General features: G+C 43.1%; 1 protein-coding gene across 2 annotated transcripts in view; it reads left to right on the top strand.

The window, feature by feature from the left end:
• Positions 1-407: 407 nt before the first annotated feature.
• PLOD2 (procollagen-lysine, 2-oxoglutarate 5-dioxygenase 2) overlaps positions 408-17,043 on the top strand; it is a 116,020-nt gene continuing 99,384 nt past the window's right edge. For both annotated transcript variants that reach the window (XM_015413584.1, XM_015413583.1), the window contains exon 1: positions 408-887. In XM_015413584.1, coding sequence (XP_015269070.1) covers positions 779-887 — 109 coding nt within the window. In that variant the 5' untranslated portion in view covers positions 408-778. The remainder of the gene's footprint in view (positions 888-17,043) is intronic.

The raw sequence follows: 17,043 nt of genomic DNA, 5'->3' as shown, positions 1-17,043 counted from the left end.
GAATCTTACAACTAAGCGGCGACCATCGTACGTTCCAAGTATCACATTCATCAGCATTATTTTCTCCCCATAAAGCTACAGTAATATCCCCCACCACTTTGGACTAGGGTGGAAACGTTTCAACTCAGGGTTTGGGCAACGGCTTCACTTCCCAACTGAGCATGTGTACGGGCTTTACCCCGCTCGTTCGAGGACGCCCAATGATGTTCTCGTACCGGCACCGTCCAGGCTAGGCTGTGGGAAGTGCAAGAAGGGACTGGAGAGAGAGAGACCCGCATCCTCCTCCCCCCCCTTCCCGGCCCGATGGCCAATCGCGGGAATCCTGCAGCCGCTCCTGCAGAAGCTCCGATTTCGCCCAGCCTCGGGTCTGCCTGCCGGCCATCCCCTCCCTTCCCCTCCCACTCCCGCCTTTCTTATAAAGCCCCAGGGCGCCCCGAGGATGCCCTTTGCCTCTTGCCCTTCACGGAGTCAGCAGCGACCGTCATCCTGCTTCCACCTGATCGCATCTATCCGAGGAGTCCCATTCCCCAGTCCTTTCTGCAAGCGGATCTCCTCCTCCTCCTCCTCCCCCCCCCCGGTACTTTTCCTTTCTATCGCCCTGCTCTGACCGACTTTCCCGCTGCAATCGCCCTTCTGGAGCTAACAGGAGCCTACTGTGTTTCGGGGGGTGGGGGGCGCCGCGCAATCTGTCGGACCAGCCCGCCTCGCTAGACCCTCCTGGCGAGAGGGGAGGCCAGAGGACCGCTGGTTTGGCTTCCTTGGCTGACCAGAGCCGAAGATGGCGATGAGTGCAGCTGGACCTCTCGCCCTGCTCCTCCTGGGGTTAGCTGTCTCTCTCTTACAGCCCAGCCGCACTGCTGAGACCGAGCAACCGCCCATCCCTGCAGGTGAGAAGGGAGGAGGACTTCCTAACCCACTTATTCTTGATTGCTTCGCCGCCCCCGTCCGACCCCCGGGTCGTGTCTCTGCCTTGGACCCTGTTTTAGCCGCACAACACGTGCGTGATAGCGAGCATGCCTCCTGTCTTGCTTAGTCCAAGTTGTGTTGGAAGGTAGGGTTAAAGACGAGAGGTGCTAGGAAGAGGTTCCGGGCGGGTTTCGAACCCAGAAGGTCTTTTGTTCTGAGCTACTCACTTTCCATTCCCCTTACCCCATCCCTGTGGCTGCTATAACATGATTGAGTTGGATTCTAAAGAAATGGATAGACAGACATAACACCTGGTATTTGATCCAGGTGATCCAACTGTTGCCATTTTTGATGTGTGTGTGGCAAGTATGCAAAAGTCTGAGCCTGCATCTCACAGTCTTCAGTATGATTTACTGTTAGGTGAGTGTCCACAGAATTGCAGCCCTGCTTTGAGAATGAATCCCTTTTAGCTTGGGTTTGGCTTCTGCTCAAATATTCCTGGTGAGGGGGTGTAATGGGTTGATGTAACACAAGTTTGATCAAGCTACTTCAACACTGAGTAAAACCTCCATTATTCCCCGTTCCCTCCAGTCCTACTCCAAACATGAAACAAAAGCCCTGTTGTTGTAAGTACTAATTGCCCCAGTTCACAAGCAACTCTGGTGTTTCATGTTTTGCCTGAATTTGCTACAGTTTCTTTGTTTCGCTACTCCCGCTCATGTTTCTTGTTAAAGTTGAACATAAACGTCCTGAGAATACCCTCAAGGCTCCCATACACAAATGGGGCATAGATGTACCTCTCATCAACCTGGGTCTTCTGAAACAAGTTTCTTTTGAAGTTAAAGCACAAATTTCTCTTTAAGTTTTCAAGGTGTGAAATGAACACAAGGAATTCAGAATAAATCTTAGGCATTGAATACTGAATGCTCTTTGTTTGGAAAATGTGTGAAACTTGTGTATGTTATAGGCATATGGTATTCTTGAACCCTTGGCATTTACTGCATGTAGCTTAGATGCACAGGCAGTGACCCATGTTAAGTGTGATGGGGGGAGCCAGTTTGGTGTAGTGATTAAGTGCGCAGACTCTAATCTGAGAGAACCGGGTTTGATTCCCCACTCCTACACTCGCAGCTGCTGGATGACCTTGGGTAAGCCATAGTTCTGTCAGAGGTGTTCTTGAAAAACAGCAGTTTCTGTCAGAGCTCTCTCAGCTCCACCTACCTTACAGGGTGTCTGTTGTGGGGAGGGGAAGGAAAAGGAGTCTGTAAGCCGCTCTAAGACTCCAAGTGAAGGGTGAGGTATAAATCCAATCTCCTCCTCATCATCATTATTATCGCAGTGTGATAGGCTTCACACACTTTTCTGCACTGTGGGGCCTCAATATAAGGAAATCTTAAATTGTGAAGTTCTTAGTAGCTGAGGGAAGAATTTCACTATGATATTCAAGGTTTTTTTTAAGTGATTGCTATATATTTTGCACCGGAGAGTGGTAGTGCTGGAGTGTGTCTTGAGTGGGGGGGGGATTATTTTCCCCCACAAACAAATAAAGGTACTTTGCTTCTCTAGCATCTCTCTGTTCCTTCTGTAAAAAAAAAAGGTAAAGGTTCCCTTGCTCGAAAGCCAGGCGAATCCGACTGTAGGGTTGCGGTGCTCATCTCCATTTCAAAGTCGAAGAGCCAGCACTGTCCAAAGACGTTTCCGTGGTCATGTGGCCGGCATGACTAAACACCAAGGCACACGGAACGCTGTGACCTTCCCACTGAAGTGGTACCTATTTATCTACTTGCAATTTCTTGCTTTCGAACTGCTAGGTTGGCAGGAGGTTCCTTCTGTACTTATAACTTAATCATGCTGTCTGATAGAGCAGGCTTGACTTTTGGGAAAATGGAAGATTCCATGCAATAACTCATAGATAATAAGAACAGGTCCTTTTGCTACCCTCCCTCCCTCCCCGGCCATTTCCCATAACAGATGAATTGAATAGTTCTTTCCTTCCAAGTCCTGTTCGTGTTCAGCTCCTTGGATCCTGTAATGATCTTGTTCTAGAGAGCTGGAGAGCAGTAAGAAATTCAATCCTGTATGTATAAAACAGAAGGAAGAAGACATGCATAAAACCTGTTTAAAGTGAAATGCCCAAAACATATTCTGGTGCTCTTATTCAAAAGAGCCATTTAGTTTAACATGCACAGCATATTACCCACTTTAAGCCGCCCTGAGCCCGCATGCAGGGAGGGCGGGATATAAATGAAATAAAATAAAATAAATAAATAAATTATAATTTTTGTTTTTGTTTTGTCATCAAGTCGCAGCCGACTTCTGGTGACCCCATAGAGTTTTTAAGGCAAGAGATGTTCAGAAATGGCTTGCCATTGCCTGCCTCTGCTTCACAATGCTGGTATTCCACGGTGGTCTCCCATCCAAATACAGACCAGGACTGACCATACTACTTAGCTGAATTATGAATTGAAGCAAGCTTTCCTTTCTGTTCCCTGTCTTTACTTGGATTAATCTTTGAAAGTCTATTATAATCTAAATCTCTGATAAAAACATATTTTTATAGATTATTGATTCACACCTTTGTGACCATAACTTATTTTAGAAATCCACTTTGTTTTGCCGCATAAAAGAACATTCTGTAGTAGTTGTTGTTGTTCAGTCGCACAGTTGAGTCCGACTCTTAGCGACCCCATGGACCAGCTCCCGCCAGGCCTTCCGGTCTTCCGCCGTCCTCTGAAGTTTGCTCAACTTCATGTTCGTTGCATCGATGACACTGTCTAACCATCTTATCCTTTGCCGTCCCCGTCTTCTTTGACCTTCAATCTTTCCCAGCATCAGGGTCTTCTCCAGTGAGTGCTCCCTTCTCATTTGGTAGTTAAGGTACCAGTATTTCATAGAATGTTGCTTGTGGAAAACCTGGTTTAATAGTTGCAAGCTATTATTGATACTCTTTTCATGCTCATAAACTCATTTTACATAATGAGACTTTCTTGCACACAAATTTGCATCAGTACTGCTGTGGACAGTGGTTCATGTCATACTAGGACTGCAGAGACTCAAATTCCTACTGACCCATGAAGCTCATGGATGACCATTGCCAATAATTCTCTGACAGTTCAATCTACTTCATGGGTTCTTGTGAAAATAAAATGAAGAAGGGCCCCGGTCACACGAGAGGTTTGGGCTGGGAGAGGGACAGATCGGGGCCGCAGCAAACGGGCACGATCCCACCACAACATCTGGGAAGTGTTGTGCGCCCGTTCCCGATCCGGCCCTTCCGCCCAAAACCCCGCAGCAAAAATGAACCACCTAACATGGTGGTTCATCCGGGAAGGCCGCATCAAAGCCGGCCGTGGGATCGCCGGCGCGTCCTTCCGCCAGCGCATCCCTGGCGCCTGGCTGAACTGCGCATGCTCACACATGCGCAGTTTGGCAGGCTCCCCCTCCCGATGGTAGCTTCCTCCCTGGCATCTGATCGTGCCGGGGAGCAACGGCGCCGCGGCTCAGGGGATCCATGAGATCCCGCCACGGCGTCTCTACTTTGGTGCGGCTCTGATTTGCCGCACTTTGGCCGATGTTTTTCCTGCCGTGTGGCAGGGACCAAGGTAAGAACCATGTGTAATATCCTAAACTAGACTAAATAATAATAAAGCAACATAATTATTAAGTTTTCAAACAAAAAAAAGGGAAAAGGACGGGAAAGTCCAAATCTTTCTGATTTTATGCTCTGTGCACCTGTTTGAGGATTTACTCTGTCTGACGATTCCATTTAGTGTAACACATTCATATTTGTACAATGTATCTCACTGGGTTTTTTTCTCTTTTTATGTATGAATGGTACTTTATAAGTGTGTACAAGTGTGCTTAAGACTTTTGGTCATGCAAGCCGAAATAAAGTTGAAATTATTAAGTTTTATTTCTGATAAAGTATTTTATAACCTTTGAAATCACATACCACTGTGATTTCAGTTTTGGTGGTGGAGAAAAGCTCTGTTTATTCTTCCTGAATGTACAAATTTCACTAGGTTATGTAGAAACTATTTGTTGCTCAAGAAATTAAGGGATATTAAGTGGTTGTCCATCCATCGAAGGGTGTCCAACATTCAAATAACAATTTATATTGGCTGGTAAAATAAGATTCTCACTACTGCAAGATAGAGGCCCTACTCACTCTGAGATTAGCTGTGTGTGATGTAATGCAATTGTGTGACGGTGGCAAGAATCTGATAGTACCTGATTAGAAAAAGGTACTGTGCACATGTAATTTGATGAGTGTAGTGTCATTATAACCACCCACACAAACACTGTATCATTTCTTTAAAAACAAATCCAAAATCAGTAGTAGTATGATGCTTTTAAAAAATATTAATAGCCAACTATGAAACTTTATCAGGTAGTGATGATAGGTACTGCATTACTATTGCTTGTTTTGCTAATGGACCAGCATCACTACTTACAATGTTCTGCAAACTAAATCTGACTGTTAGTAAAAGGACATGGGGGCCAATTCATAGAGTTCTTCTGGCAGATCAGCAGAAATCTCCACACACATCCACAACCAATTTTCCATCTTCAGAATTCTGTGAACCCTAAAGGGTTTAAGCAGACTCATTTCCCCCATCCTTTGTCACCCTGCTTCTGCTGCCTTCAGACAAGCACAACATCATGCTTCCTGAAGCAGCACTCTCTATTCAGGAAGCCATTTATGGGGTTTGTGTGTGTGGTTCGTTTGGTTAATTGATAATGTCATATTTTTCTGCATATCTGGGGGGGGGGGCAGATCCTACAGATCATTTCTGCTTGTAGAAGGGAGGTGATCACTGATTCCCCTGCTTGTGGTAGACCTGCTCCTCTCCTGTCATGCTGCTCATAGGGATCCGTAAAAGCTGAATAAACTCTTCACCTTGCACCTTGTTCCCTCCTGTTCTTTGTACTCACTGGTGTGGCCATCATTTTTTCTGACTGCATCAGTGAAAGGCAGTTTTATAGTATCTGTTCACTGGTCGTAATGTTAGATCCTCATGTACTCCATAAGAAGTATCATCAGGTTAGTAATAGAAAAGAGCAAGAGTCCAGTAACACCTTTAAGACTAACAAAATTTGTGGCAGGGTATGACCTTTCTTGAGTCACTGCTCACTTCTTTAGATACTTCCTTCAGTGATCAGTGGCTCACAAAAGCGCCTACCCTGCCAAAATTTTTGTTAGTCTTAAAGGTGTTACTGGACTCTTGCTCTTTTCTACTGCTACAGACGGACTAATGTGGCTACCCGTCTAGGTTAATAATAGTACTTGAGTGAATGAGTTAATTCATGCAAAGAACTGTGTAAAGCTCTGCTGAATAATGAGCTTTCCTCATATTATCCTGATGAAAAAACAGTGCTTTATTACTTTAGAAATATCCTAATAAAATAAATAATTGTGCACTATGCAGTTCATCTTTTTTTTTTTATGGATTCTGGTTAGCATAAACACTAAAAAAAAACCCTCACTGATATATGGCAGACTCTGCTGATTTGCAAACTTCTTTCACGCTGGGGTCCCTGACACTGCTGGCTTTGTTCATAGCTGACTTCAGTTTTAATCCCTGACAAGTTTTCCCTGTTGTTTTGCATTAGTTGCTTTGCCATCTGTTTCAAAACATAAGGAAATCATTTTTGGTGTAACTCTGCTTGGTGCTGTATTGCTTATGTTATATGAAGCTATTAAATACATTAAGAGTATCTATGAACAATTCTTGTTGCCGTTATTATTGCCTTCTGGAGCAGAAGTGAACAAAGCTGGTTAACAGAACTTCACTTGTAATTTATGGATTTCAGTCCTGTCTCCTGATATGGAGAGCTTTTCAGACACAAGCACAACTTAATTGAATAGAACATGTGCACAAGCAATGCATATTGGAGTAAACCCCAAATTTTCTTGGTCCAGATGTTAATATAATACTTACAATTCTAACTTCTACCCAAGAATTGAAGTAAATGAGCTTGAACAGCATGTGCTTGATTAAAAAACCAATAGTAAACATGAAATACATTAAAATGGGTGAATGAATAACATACAATTCCTAACTGTGATTTGTTAAAAAAATTACCTCATTTATACCCCTCCTTTATCCACAATGGGGACCCAAAGCTGCTTACATTGTTGTTCTCTGCTCCATTTTAATCCTCACAACAGTCCTGTGAGGTAGGTTAGGCTGAGAGAGTGTGACTGGGTGAAGGTCACCCAGCAAGCTTCCACGGCAGAGTGGGGATTCGAACGTGGTCTCCTAGATCTTAGTCCAACACTTTAGCCACTATACCATACTGGCTCTTATTAATGTGACAAAGATCCCATTGAGATTGAATCTAATATAACTAATATTTACAAGTGGACAAATTGCTCATGATGCCATGCAGAAGCAGGAAAGTGTGATTATGAAGTTTCCTTTATAAGTTTCATATGTTTTTCTGGCATGGTACAAGTTGTGGATACTGATGAAGCCACAGTTGTATATGCATGCATTTTTTTGTCCCCTTTATATTTTGTAAATATATACTGCTTGACATTTAACATGCCCAAAATTCAGTGGAATCTGAAAAGATGGTGTGGTTTCAGTCTTTGCAGTTTTTCCCCTTAAATGGTAAAATGTCAGTTATCTCTTCTGCAACACCAGTTACTCACAGGAGGGGCAGCCTGAGCCACAAGCCGGTTTTGCTGAGGCGTTTGGATCAGACGTCCTGTTGCATTCAGCAGGCTCTCTATTTAGTTTGCGCTGTTGGTCCTTTTGCCAGTAAAGCGTAGCTGCTACTGGTACAGATTTGGCTCCCCATGCATGGGAGATAATTCTAAATATTCCGGGTGGAGTTGCAACAAGAATGTGTGTGTAACTTTGTAGTCCTTCATTAGAACTGAAAGTTGGCTTGTTTTGGCAATTAGTGAGTTCTCAGCTGGGTATGAGTTACTACTTTAGTACACCTAATAATGTTATCTCCAGAACTTTTGATTAATGTAGCTTGTTGAAAACACTATGTAAGAGTGTGTACTGTTGATCTGAACAAATTCGTGGATGCTCCACATCTAAGACTTCTTCATTCTTTCATCTGCAGCTAGTTCCATGTAAAAGGGGTGAGAATGCCTGCTGTCGTCCTATCTGTGCCTTGCCTTACCCTGTGCTATGCATGATTATGAACGAGGTTTGATCTCCCTCTGTATGCAGTGCCACAGGAGCTGCTTCCACACAGTACAATCTCATGCTGCAGGAGCACGTTTGCAAGTCCCATGACTGCATAGGTGGTGCTTATTGTGTGTGATAGTTTCCTCTTGCGCAACTGTATATTCATACATACACTCCTTCATTATGGGATTATACTGCCCGAAAGTGGCTCCCAATGTCCTGTAAAGTACGTGAAGGGCTTTCTTGTCTTGGATTTTAAAGGAGTGAAGTAAAAATGCCACTTTCCATTCCCACTTCTAGTAATTAGAGTATAGTTGGAACTACATTTCAGCTTAATAAATGTAACATATACTAAGTTTCTGTTTCTACCGGCTGTAGAATTTATTTATTTATTTATTCTCTTTATACCCCACCCTCCCCGCAGTGCAGGCTCAGGGCGGCTCACAGCCAATACATAAGTACAGTTAAAAACAACATAAAATCATCTAAAACAATGCCATTATACTAATACAATTTCATAAAGTGCTGAAGATGGTTCGTTAGTTACTCAAGATGGCTTAGAAAAGAGAACTTTAATGTTGTATTTTTGAGAGCTGAGGTGTGTTTTGTTTACAAAGCGTGATAGATGCTGTAGGTATGTGATATAGCCCCGTGTAGTCTGTAATCCTTTGTGGGATTTCTCACTTGTAAACTTTACATTAGTTCCCTCTCAGCCACTCTGGTATTCTGTTTCCTGTGAAGCTTGTGGCACAATAAATACCTCTAAAGTACTGTACTGTGGTTTGTTGCAATATTAACACTTTTAATAGATATTATGCTGTGATAAGGTGAGGCTGATGTGAAGGAGAGTTTCAAGAAAAGATGATGAAATACAACAGCAAAGCTGGATAAGGCCCTGGTTGAAAGGTCAATAAACTGGGTGCTAAAAGAGTATTTTTAAAAAGTTCAGTGAATCTTGTTTTTGATCGCTGCTGTTTAAACAGCTGGTCTTGGGTTTTTTTTTATTGCTTCAGGGCAAGAAGCTTTCTCTACAATAAAACCAGTAAACTTTTTTCCACTTTGTAATTGAGAGCCAGTTTGGTGTAGTGGTTAAGTGCGCGGACTCTAATCTGGGAGAACCAGGTTTGATTCCCCACTTGCACCTGGCTGGATGACCTTGGGCAAGCCATAGTTCTGGCACAGCTGTTCTTGAAAAAGAGCAGTTTCTGTCAGAGCTCTCTCAGCCCCACATACCTCACAGGGTGTCTGTTGTGGGGAGGGGAAGGGAAAGGAGTTTGTAAGCCGCTCTGAGACTCCCTTGGGTAGTGAAGGGTAGGATATAAATCCAATCTCCTCCTCCTCCTCTTCCTCCTCCTCCTCCTCCTCCTCCTCCTCCTTCAGCAGTTATTGAAGTATAGCTATGTTGATAATTTTCCAAACATCAGAATATTAAGGAAGTAGGATCTGCATACATATTTTTTCTTTAGTGTATTGTTGCAAGCAGGGGTCGTTTCGTAGAAAAAGAGCTAGGGGAACTCATTAGCATAACTCATTAGCATATGCCACACCCCCTGACATCACCGGAAGTGTGTCATAAGGCCACACCCCCTGACATCACCGGAAGCGTGTCATAATGCCACACACGCCACCCCCAACAGTGCGGGCCGCCACCGCCTGCCTTGCCGCTCCACTGCCGAGCCCAATGAGGGGCCCAGCGGTGGACCTGCAAGGCGGGCGGGAGTGCAAGGAAGCACCACGAAGGCCCTCCCTGGCCCCAGGCAGGCAGGGGTGGGGAGAGGCAGGGAGGAAGCAACTTACCCTCCCTCTTCTCCTGCCTCCTCCTGGCTGAATGAGGGCCGGAAGCGGGGCGGCCGGAAGCAGGGGGCGGGGCTTCGTCATGTGCCCCGCCCCCCGTACCTCACCCGGGGGAACTGTGATCCCCCGCGATCCCCCCCGAAATGACCTCTGGTTGCAAGTTATTCCGTTGCTAAACATAACTGCTTATTAATGAAATTCCTGAAAGTTGTCAGAATAAGCTTGCTGTAATTTTAATTTTTAATAATTTTAATAACAATTTATGGTTGTTTTATAATTATGTTGTTACTTGCTCTGAGGCCTGCTACAGAAGGGGAGGGTAAGTCAGAAATTGAATAAATACGCTGTGAAATGGCTATAAATAATGAGAGCTGATCTTACAGTCAACAATAAATATGCTAGGAATGTGCTAACATTTGTTAATCAAAAATAGGGTTTTCTCTGGATACAGTTAAAGTTAGTCATGTTGAAAGTTGTGATCCTATGTACATCTTAGGGAGATACTGGAGACCCTAAAAGTCATCTGACTTACCACTCATTGGATCAGGTGGGGTATATCTAATGCAGTTTAAGGGCTTCTTAGAACAACTGCTGGATGCCTTAAATTGTGAATTAACAGAGCCTGTATGCCCCTCTAATGTTTCTTTAGTGCTGCCAAGCCCCTGGTGGGGGTAGGGAATGCCCCATCCACAGGTTTCATTGCCCACCGTTGCTGGAAGTGATGGCGGAAGAAAAATTAAGAAGAAAAATGATACAGGAATTGTTACAGGAATCAGAGAAATTTCTTATCACAGAGTTCCTGGCAATTCCTAGAGCTACCCAGAAGTGAGAAATGATAGCTCTAGGAATTACCAGAAATTCTATGGTAAGAAGTTGAACATATGGTTTTACCATAGGGTTTCTGGTGATACCTATGTCTACCCCTTGTAGGCATCTCAGTCCCCCGGTGCAGGAGGGGAATCCTCCGATTTGGAGGAAACCCTGCCCCCAAATGTTGTTTTTGGGCCACTTTTGGTAAAACCAGAATTATCACCCCCAATGCAATAATGTCACCTGGGAGTGATGTCATTGTGCCGGAAAGTCGCACGGGGGTCACTCTGGTATTTAGGTTTTGAGGGTGAAAAACCACAGAGTTTCACTCATACACCAGAGTATCCCTGCATGGTATTTCTGGTGCAATTACTTCACGTCCGGGTGACATTGTGTTGGGGACATCACGTGACGTCCCCTCACCTTCTGGAATACCCTCCCAACCCCCCTGCTGGCAGAGGTAAGGGACCTGGCAACCCTAACCCTTTGTCAGTTCCAGGTAGCTCAAGAAATCACCAGGAACTCTGTGGTAAGACCTTCCTGTAAATAGACATGGCCTTATATACTTTTTATTCCCCCCTCCAAACCCTCCCTATTTCATAGAATCATAGAATGTTAGAGTTGGATGGCATTTCTCAACTGACTGGTCAGATTAATTATTACTGCTAGCTAGCTTTTCCCCTGTGGGGCAACAATTGATTGTGAGGGGGAAGTTTGGGTGAGATTATTTTTTTGTTGTTTTGGGTTCAGTGCAGTTTAATATGTATGGTAGTTGATATTGATTTTCTGCCTTTCATTTTCTGTGCTTCTGAGGCGTTTCTTTTTTATTGTGGTTCATCTTTCTTGGTTTGTTGGTATTTTTGGTTGCTCTTTGGGTTACCTCTTTTTCACTTTTTAAAGATTAGTGGCTTTGGGTAATGTCACATTTTTAATTGCTTGCATTTGGATAGATAGGCTCCTACTAAACAAAGTGCAATGTGACATGGGCTTGCTTCACTTAAAAAAAATGCTAGTGTATCTCCACAACATGACTGGTGGGGTGGGTGGGTGCTTCGCTTTGGAAGAACTACTTATTCTTGTTGTCACTAAATTTGGTAAAAAAAAATGCTGCTCCACAAAAATGGCTGCCATTTTCACAATTTTGTCCACTATGCGGAGAGGATGGCTGGAGATGCTGTAAACTTGGACCCCTTTGTCCAATTCTCTTGAGACTTGGGGAGTCTGTAGAAAAGAGGCCCAGGGAAATCTGCAATGGAAAATAATGGGCAGGCATCCAATTTTAATGGAAATGGAAACTGACAAGTCTTCACAATGTGAAAGCAACATTCCTGGGAATTCTTAAAACTGATACACCTGCCCATTCTTAATTACAGTTTTAATTGAAACAGTGATTTTTCCAATGCACACACTTAGTACATTTACTTGGGGTGGTGGTGCACACTCCATAGCTTTCAGAGAGCCACTTTCGTACATACTGTTAACTAAAAGAGCCCACATTTACTTACTTAGTTCTGGCATGAGGTTTGTACCTCAGGGAGGCTTGCAGCTTTCCTGTCCTTCTTGTGACAGCTGTTTGAAGCTGGGAACCACATGTCAGCCACAAGCCCCATGGGAGAAGGGTCTTGCCCACTTTCCTGGCCCAGGTTTCAGGAACTGTATTGCAGAAGAAGAGCCATAAGTGGCATGTCAGAGAGCCACATGATGAGGTTCCTGAGCCATTGGGTATCACTGACATATGGGTAAGCTTTACTGATAGTCTTACTTACCGTTTGCCCACTTTGGGTGAGCAACTTCCCACCTGCACTTGCTTTCTGGTTGAAATGTGCGGGGTGGAAATGACTTTTCGCAATGCATCTATATAACTTTTGGGTAAAAGCTCAGAAGTAATGTCTAACTATCAGATGATGCTCTGGAATATCCAGAATGTTGCCTCATTTTGACCCAGAAGTGATGCTATGTCACATAATGTCATTTCCTTCTCTTGCTCTGTTTTCAAAGAACCCAGGGGTACCAACTGATGTCCTCACAACCCTACTCACTGAACACAGCAGGGTTTACTTCTGAGCAAACATGCCTAGGCATGAGTCTTCGGTTGAAAGGCATGAGTCTTCAGTTAGTCATAACTAACCTTTCAGTAGTTTTTGATAAGACAGTAATGGCTAACCTTAGTTGAATCAGAACTTTTTGGTCCATGCAAGGATAATTTACTTGGCCAAGTCAGTCTGTTTACAAACTATATGTCCTGTGCTTCCACAGTTGTATTTTAAGCATTAGACATACCTCTACTAAATGTTCAATTTGCAACCTAATCTTAGACATCTTTATCATACCTGTGTTGGAATCTCTTACTCTGGGATCTGGAGATCACTTCAGAGAGATGTTGCAGAACTGAGAGTCACTGAGCTCTCTTGGTCATGCAAGCTTTGTAATTGAATGTTCTCTCCAGGATTGAGCGAACATTGAGTGAAATGTTCTGTAATCCTTATCCTCCACCTCTTTTCCTAAATAAACACAAATACAAGCGTTGTTTTTTTCCTGGCACTTAAAAATGTCTTGTGGGTGTTCCACAGAAATATCAGGCTTCATATTAAGCTTTTTAAATATTTATGGGCACAGCCCAGAACTTGGTCATACATGATTTGTATGTCGAAGGACTCAGGTTTAATTTCTGGCATTGTCAGTAAAAAGGATAACAGCAGAGGTCTGTATGAATTTAGGAAGTAGTCACCGTATGGATTAATGATATGATTAGCACCTTAAAGGCTAAAAAATTGTGGCAGGGTATGAGCTTTCATGAGTCAATGCCACTTCTCCAGATATAGCTAGAATGATACGTTATATGTATTATGTTATTTTTTGTGACCATATAAATGGAAGCACAAAAGGTTATGAAAACACATATTTGGCTATTGCATATATGGATTACTGTACTCTGTATAGTGTTTATGATGCAATTTATGTGGGACCTAAAATTGCCAGCATGTAAGTAATTACAGTTTTCAGAGTACTGCAGATTATTTACTTTCCTTTACCAGCGCCACTAGTTCAGTGTGCCTAATTGGGAAAGTATAGATGGCCTAGTTTTGGCATGGCAGTGAATACCTTTTCTGCATTAACTATTTGTCCATAATGTTCTGCTCAATTTATTTTTCACTGAACATAGTTAATGGTGAATTTGGTAATGATAACTTCACCTATTTTAACAAGTTATGCTTTCGTTTGGTCTAATATTGATGCAAAAGAGTTTTTTTTGGGGGGGAGTGAGGAGTGTCATCTGATGTGAATGATGTCACTTCCCGGTCATACTGGGAGTGATCTCATGGCATTGGTGCTAAGCGGATGCCCCCCATTTCCCCTGGCATTTCCCATCTACCATCCAGCTTCCTATCTTCACTCCAGCCTTACCTCTTTTTTGGATTCATGTACTCTGCTGGCTGAGGATCAAATATACATAATGGAGAAGCTGGTGCATGTATGCTGTTCTGTATCAGATGTAAATAGGCCCCAGCATGGAAATCCTTCTATATCTATGAAGAATTTTCATACCAATGGTTGCAGTGCCTATATTCTGTTACCTTGTATATCTTATTCTTATTAATTTGGTGTTTGGTGTAGTGGTTAAGTGTGCGGACTCTAATCTGGGAGAACCGGGTTTGATTCCCCACTCCTCCACTTGCACCTGCTGATGTGACCTTGGGTCAGTCACAAGCTCTGGCACACTGTCCTTGAAAAAGAGCAGTTTGTGTCAGAGTTCTCTCAGCCCCACCCACCTCACAGGGTGTCTGTTGTGGGGAGGGGAAGGGAAAGGAGTTTGTAAGCCGCTCTGAGACACCTTTGGGTAGTGAAGGACGGGGTATAAATCCAATCTCTTCTTCTTCTTCTTCTTCTTCTTCTTCTTTTCTAGGTCTGGGGCCTGGTGAATGTATGCACTGGCCCTTTGGGAATAACATAATGCATACAAAAAAACATCTGAATGTTGTTTTTTTTAAATTAAATTCCTGTTGCATGCCAAAAAATCTATATTGGCAAGTTGCTCATAAGTTTATTTTCCTAGATACTATTTTATTTTCAAAATCCCAATATCTAAAATATGTTTTTCAGATTTAAAGCTTGCAACAACTCTCATCTGGGAAATTCCTGGAAATTTTTTTTTGGGGGGAGCCAGTTTGGTGTAGTAGTTAGGAGCATGGACTCAAATCTGGGAGAATTGGGTTTGATTTCCCACTCCTCCACATGCAGCTGCTGGTGTGACCTTGGGTCAGTCACAAGTCCTTTTAGAGCTGTTCTCTCACAAGCAGTCCTCGAGAGAGCTCTCAGCCCCACCTACCTCACAGGGTGTCTGTTGTGAGGGGGGGGGGAAGGAAAGGAGATTATAAATTGCTCTGAGACTCCTTCAAGTAGTGAAGGGTGGGGTATAAATCCAATCCTTCTTCTCTTCTACCTGGAGAGGAGATTAGCTAAACTCCAGGTGGGGCTTAGAGATCTCCTGGAATTATAGCCGCTCTCCAGACTAAAGAGATCAGTTCCCCTACAGAAAATGGCTCCTTGAGCAGGGACTCATGGCATTATACCCCGTTGAGGTCCCTCTCTCCCATCCCCAAACCTTGCCCTCCCCACTCCCCATCCAGAAATTTCTCAACCTAGATTTAGCAACTCTACTGGGCTGGGTTTAGGAAGAGGTATGATTTTAGCAGGTTATAATACCATAGAATCCACCCTCCAGAGCAGCCATGTTCTCCAGAAGAACTGAGTTTTGTAGTCTGGAATTCAATTTAATTCCAAGAGGTCATCAGGTCGCACCTGAGAGTTGGCAACCTTAATTGCTGGTCTTCCACAGGTTTACCATTACGAACTAAAGAACTCTAGCCTGTAATTGACCCACATTTCTGTTTTGGCTTCTAAAACAGTCTGTATTGATCAGATAATGAGAGATACAAAGTAGAAGGTTTATATGGACATAAAGGTACATTCTAAGCGACATGCAATATAGGGTTGCACTGTTGTGAGTAGAGTGTGCACTTTATCATCATGTGTTGAGCTTAGGGTTCCCAAGTACCTACCTACGATCCGGCGGGGGACACATGCTTCCCCGCCGGAAGATTCTTGCTTGGAACACAGGCGCTGTACTATTTCGTCACCCAGACGTGATGTAGGCACATAGCTGGGAACGCTCTGGTAATGGGACTGGAAACTCGATGGTACCATCGAGTTTCCAGCCCCATTGCTAGAGCGTTGCCCAGCTACGTGCCTATGTCACGTCTGGGCGACAGAATAGTGCAGCACCTGTGTTTTCCCCGTCAGAATGGTCCCGCGAAAAACTATACATCCCCCGCCGAATTAAGGTAAGTACTTGGGAGCCCTAGTTGAGCTAACAAAAAAAATTCTATGTTGACATAGTTTTGAGATGCCAAGATTGTTTCCAATTTATTTTGTTTAAATTCATATGTTGTCACTTAGGTGATGAACACAGGGGTGTGGTCATCTGACCTTTTGTCCTGAAAGACCATGACATGTCATAAGGTAAATTATGCACGTGTGATTTCTTTCTTTGAGCACTGTTTGTGAATTGTCTTGAATACCTTCTAGAGGAGAGTACAGCCTAAGTGAAATTTAGTTTAACACACACACACACACCCCGTGCTTGGGTGGTTGTTCTAATGGCAGCAGATAACCTTATTTCCCCAGGCTTTTGCTTGATTTTATTTTGACAATATTACTTTATGGATTTGATGCTGCTTTTTCTGTCTTTAATATTGCTTTATGCTTTTAAAAATATTTTAGGCTGGTGTTATTGTTTGGTGTTTTAGAGATGCTTTAATGTTTTTATTGCTCTAATGCTTTTTGAGATGACATTTTACTTTGAATTGTTATAAAGTGCCTTGAACTTTTTTTTTTTTTTTTTGAAGAGGTCACTAAAAAAACCTATGGGTTGTATCCTGCCCTGTGTGGCTGATTGCAGCACCTTTCTCTAGTCTAAAAGACTCTTCTGCTTATTATCTATGCTAAGGTTCTGGGTAAATTGCTGTCAGCTTATGCTGATGTAATTCTAAAAATTTGGGGTTGTTTATAGGGTGTATATATATTAGCCATGTTTCAGGGAACACCATATATATACCATATTCAGGGAATACCATATATAGACATAGATTATCTCTGCTTAAATCCACACTGTTGGTGGTCTTCACATTGCTGAATATCTTCATGCCAGTGAATGAATACATCCAAGTATAGGAAGTTGTTTTTCTGTGCACCATTTAAGAAGCTTTTCATTTGGTTTGCATGATTCAAATTCTGTATTTCTTAGGCAGTGCAAAGATATATTAATCAAGCTGACCATAACTATAGATGTTATCTGAGAATACTATTCCTGTGTTTATGAACT

This window comes from Gekko japonicus, unplaced genomic scaffold, assembly GCF_001447785.1.
Source record: "Gekko japonicus isolate JY-2015 unplaced genomic scaffold, Gekko_japonicus_V1.1 scaffold285, whole genome shotgun sequence".
Taxonomy (NCBI): Eukaryota; Metazoa; Chordata; class Lepidosauria; order Squamata; family Gekkonidae; genus Gekko; species Gekko japonicus.
Note: the sequence above shows the minus strand (reverse complement) of the source record. Positions and strands in the feature narration are given on the sequence as shown.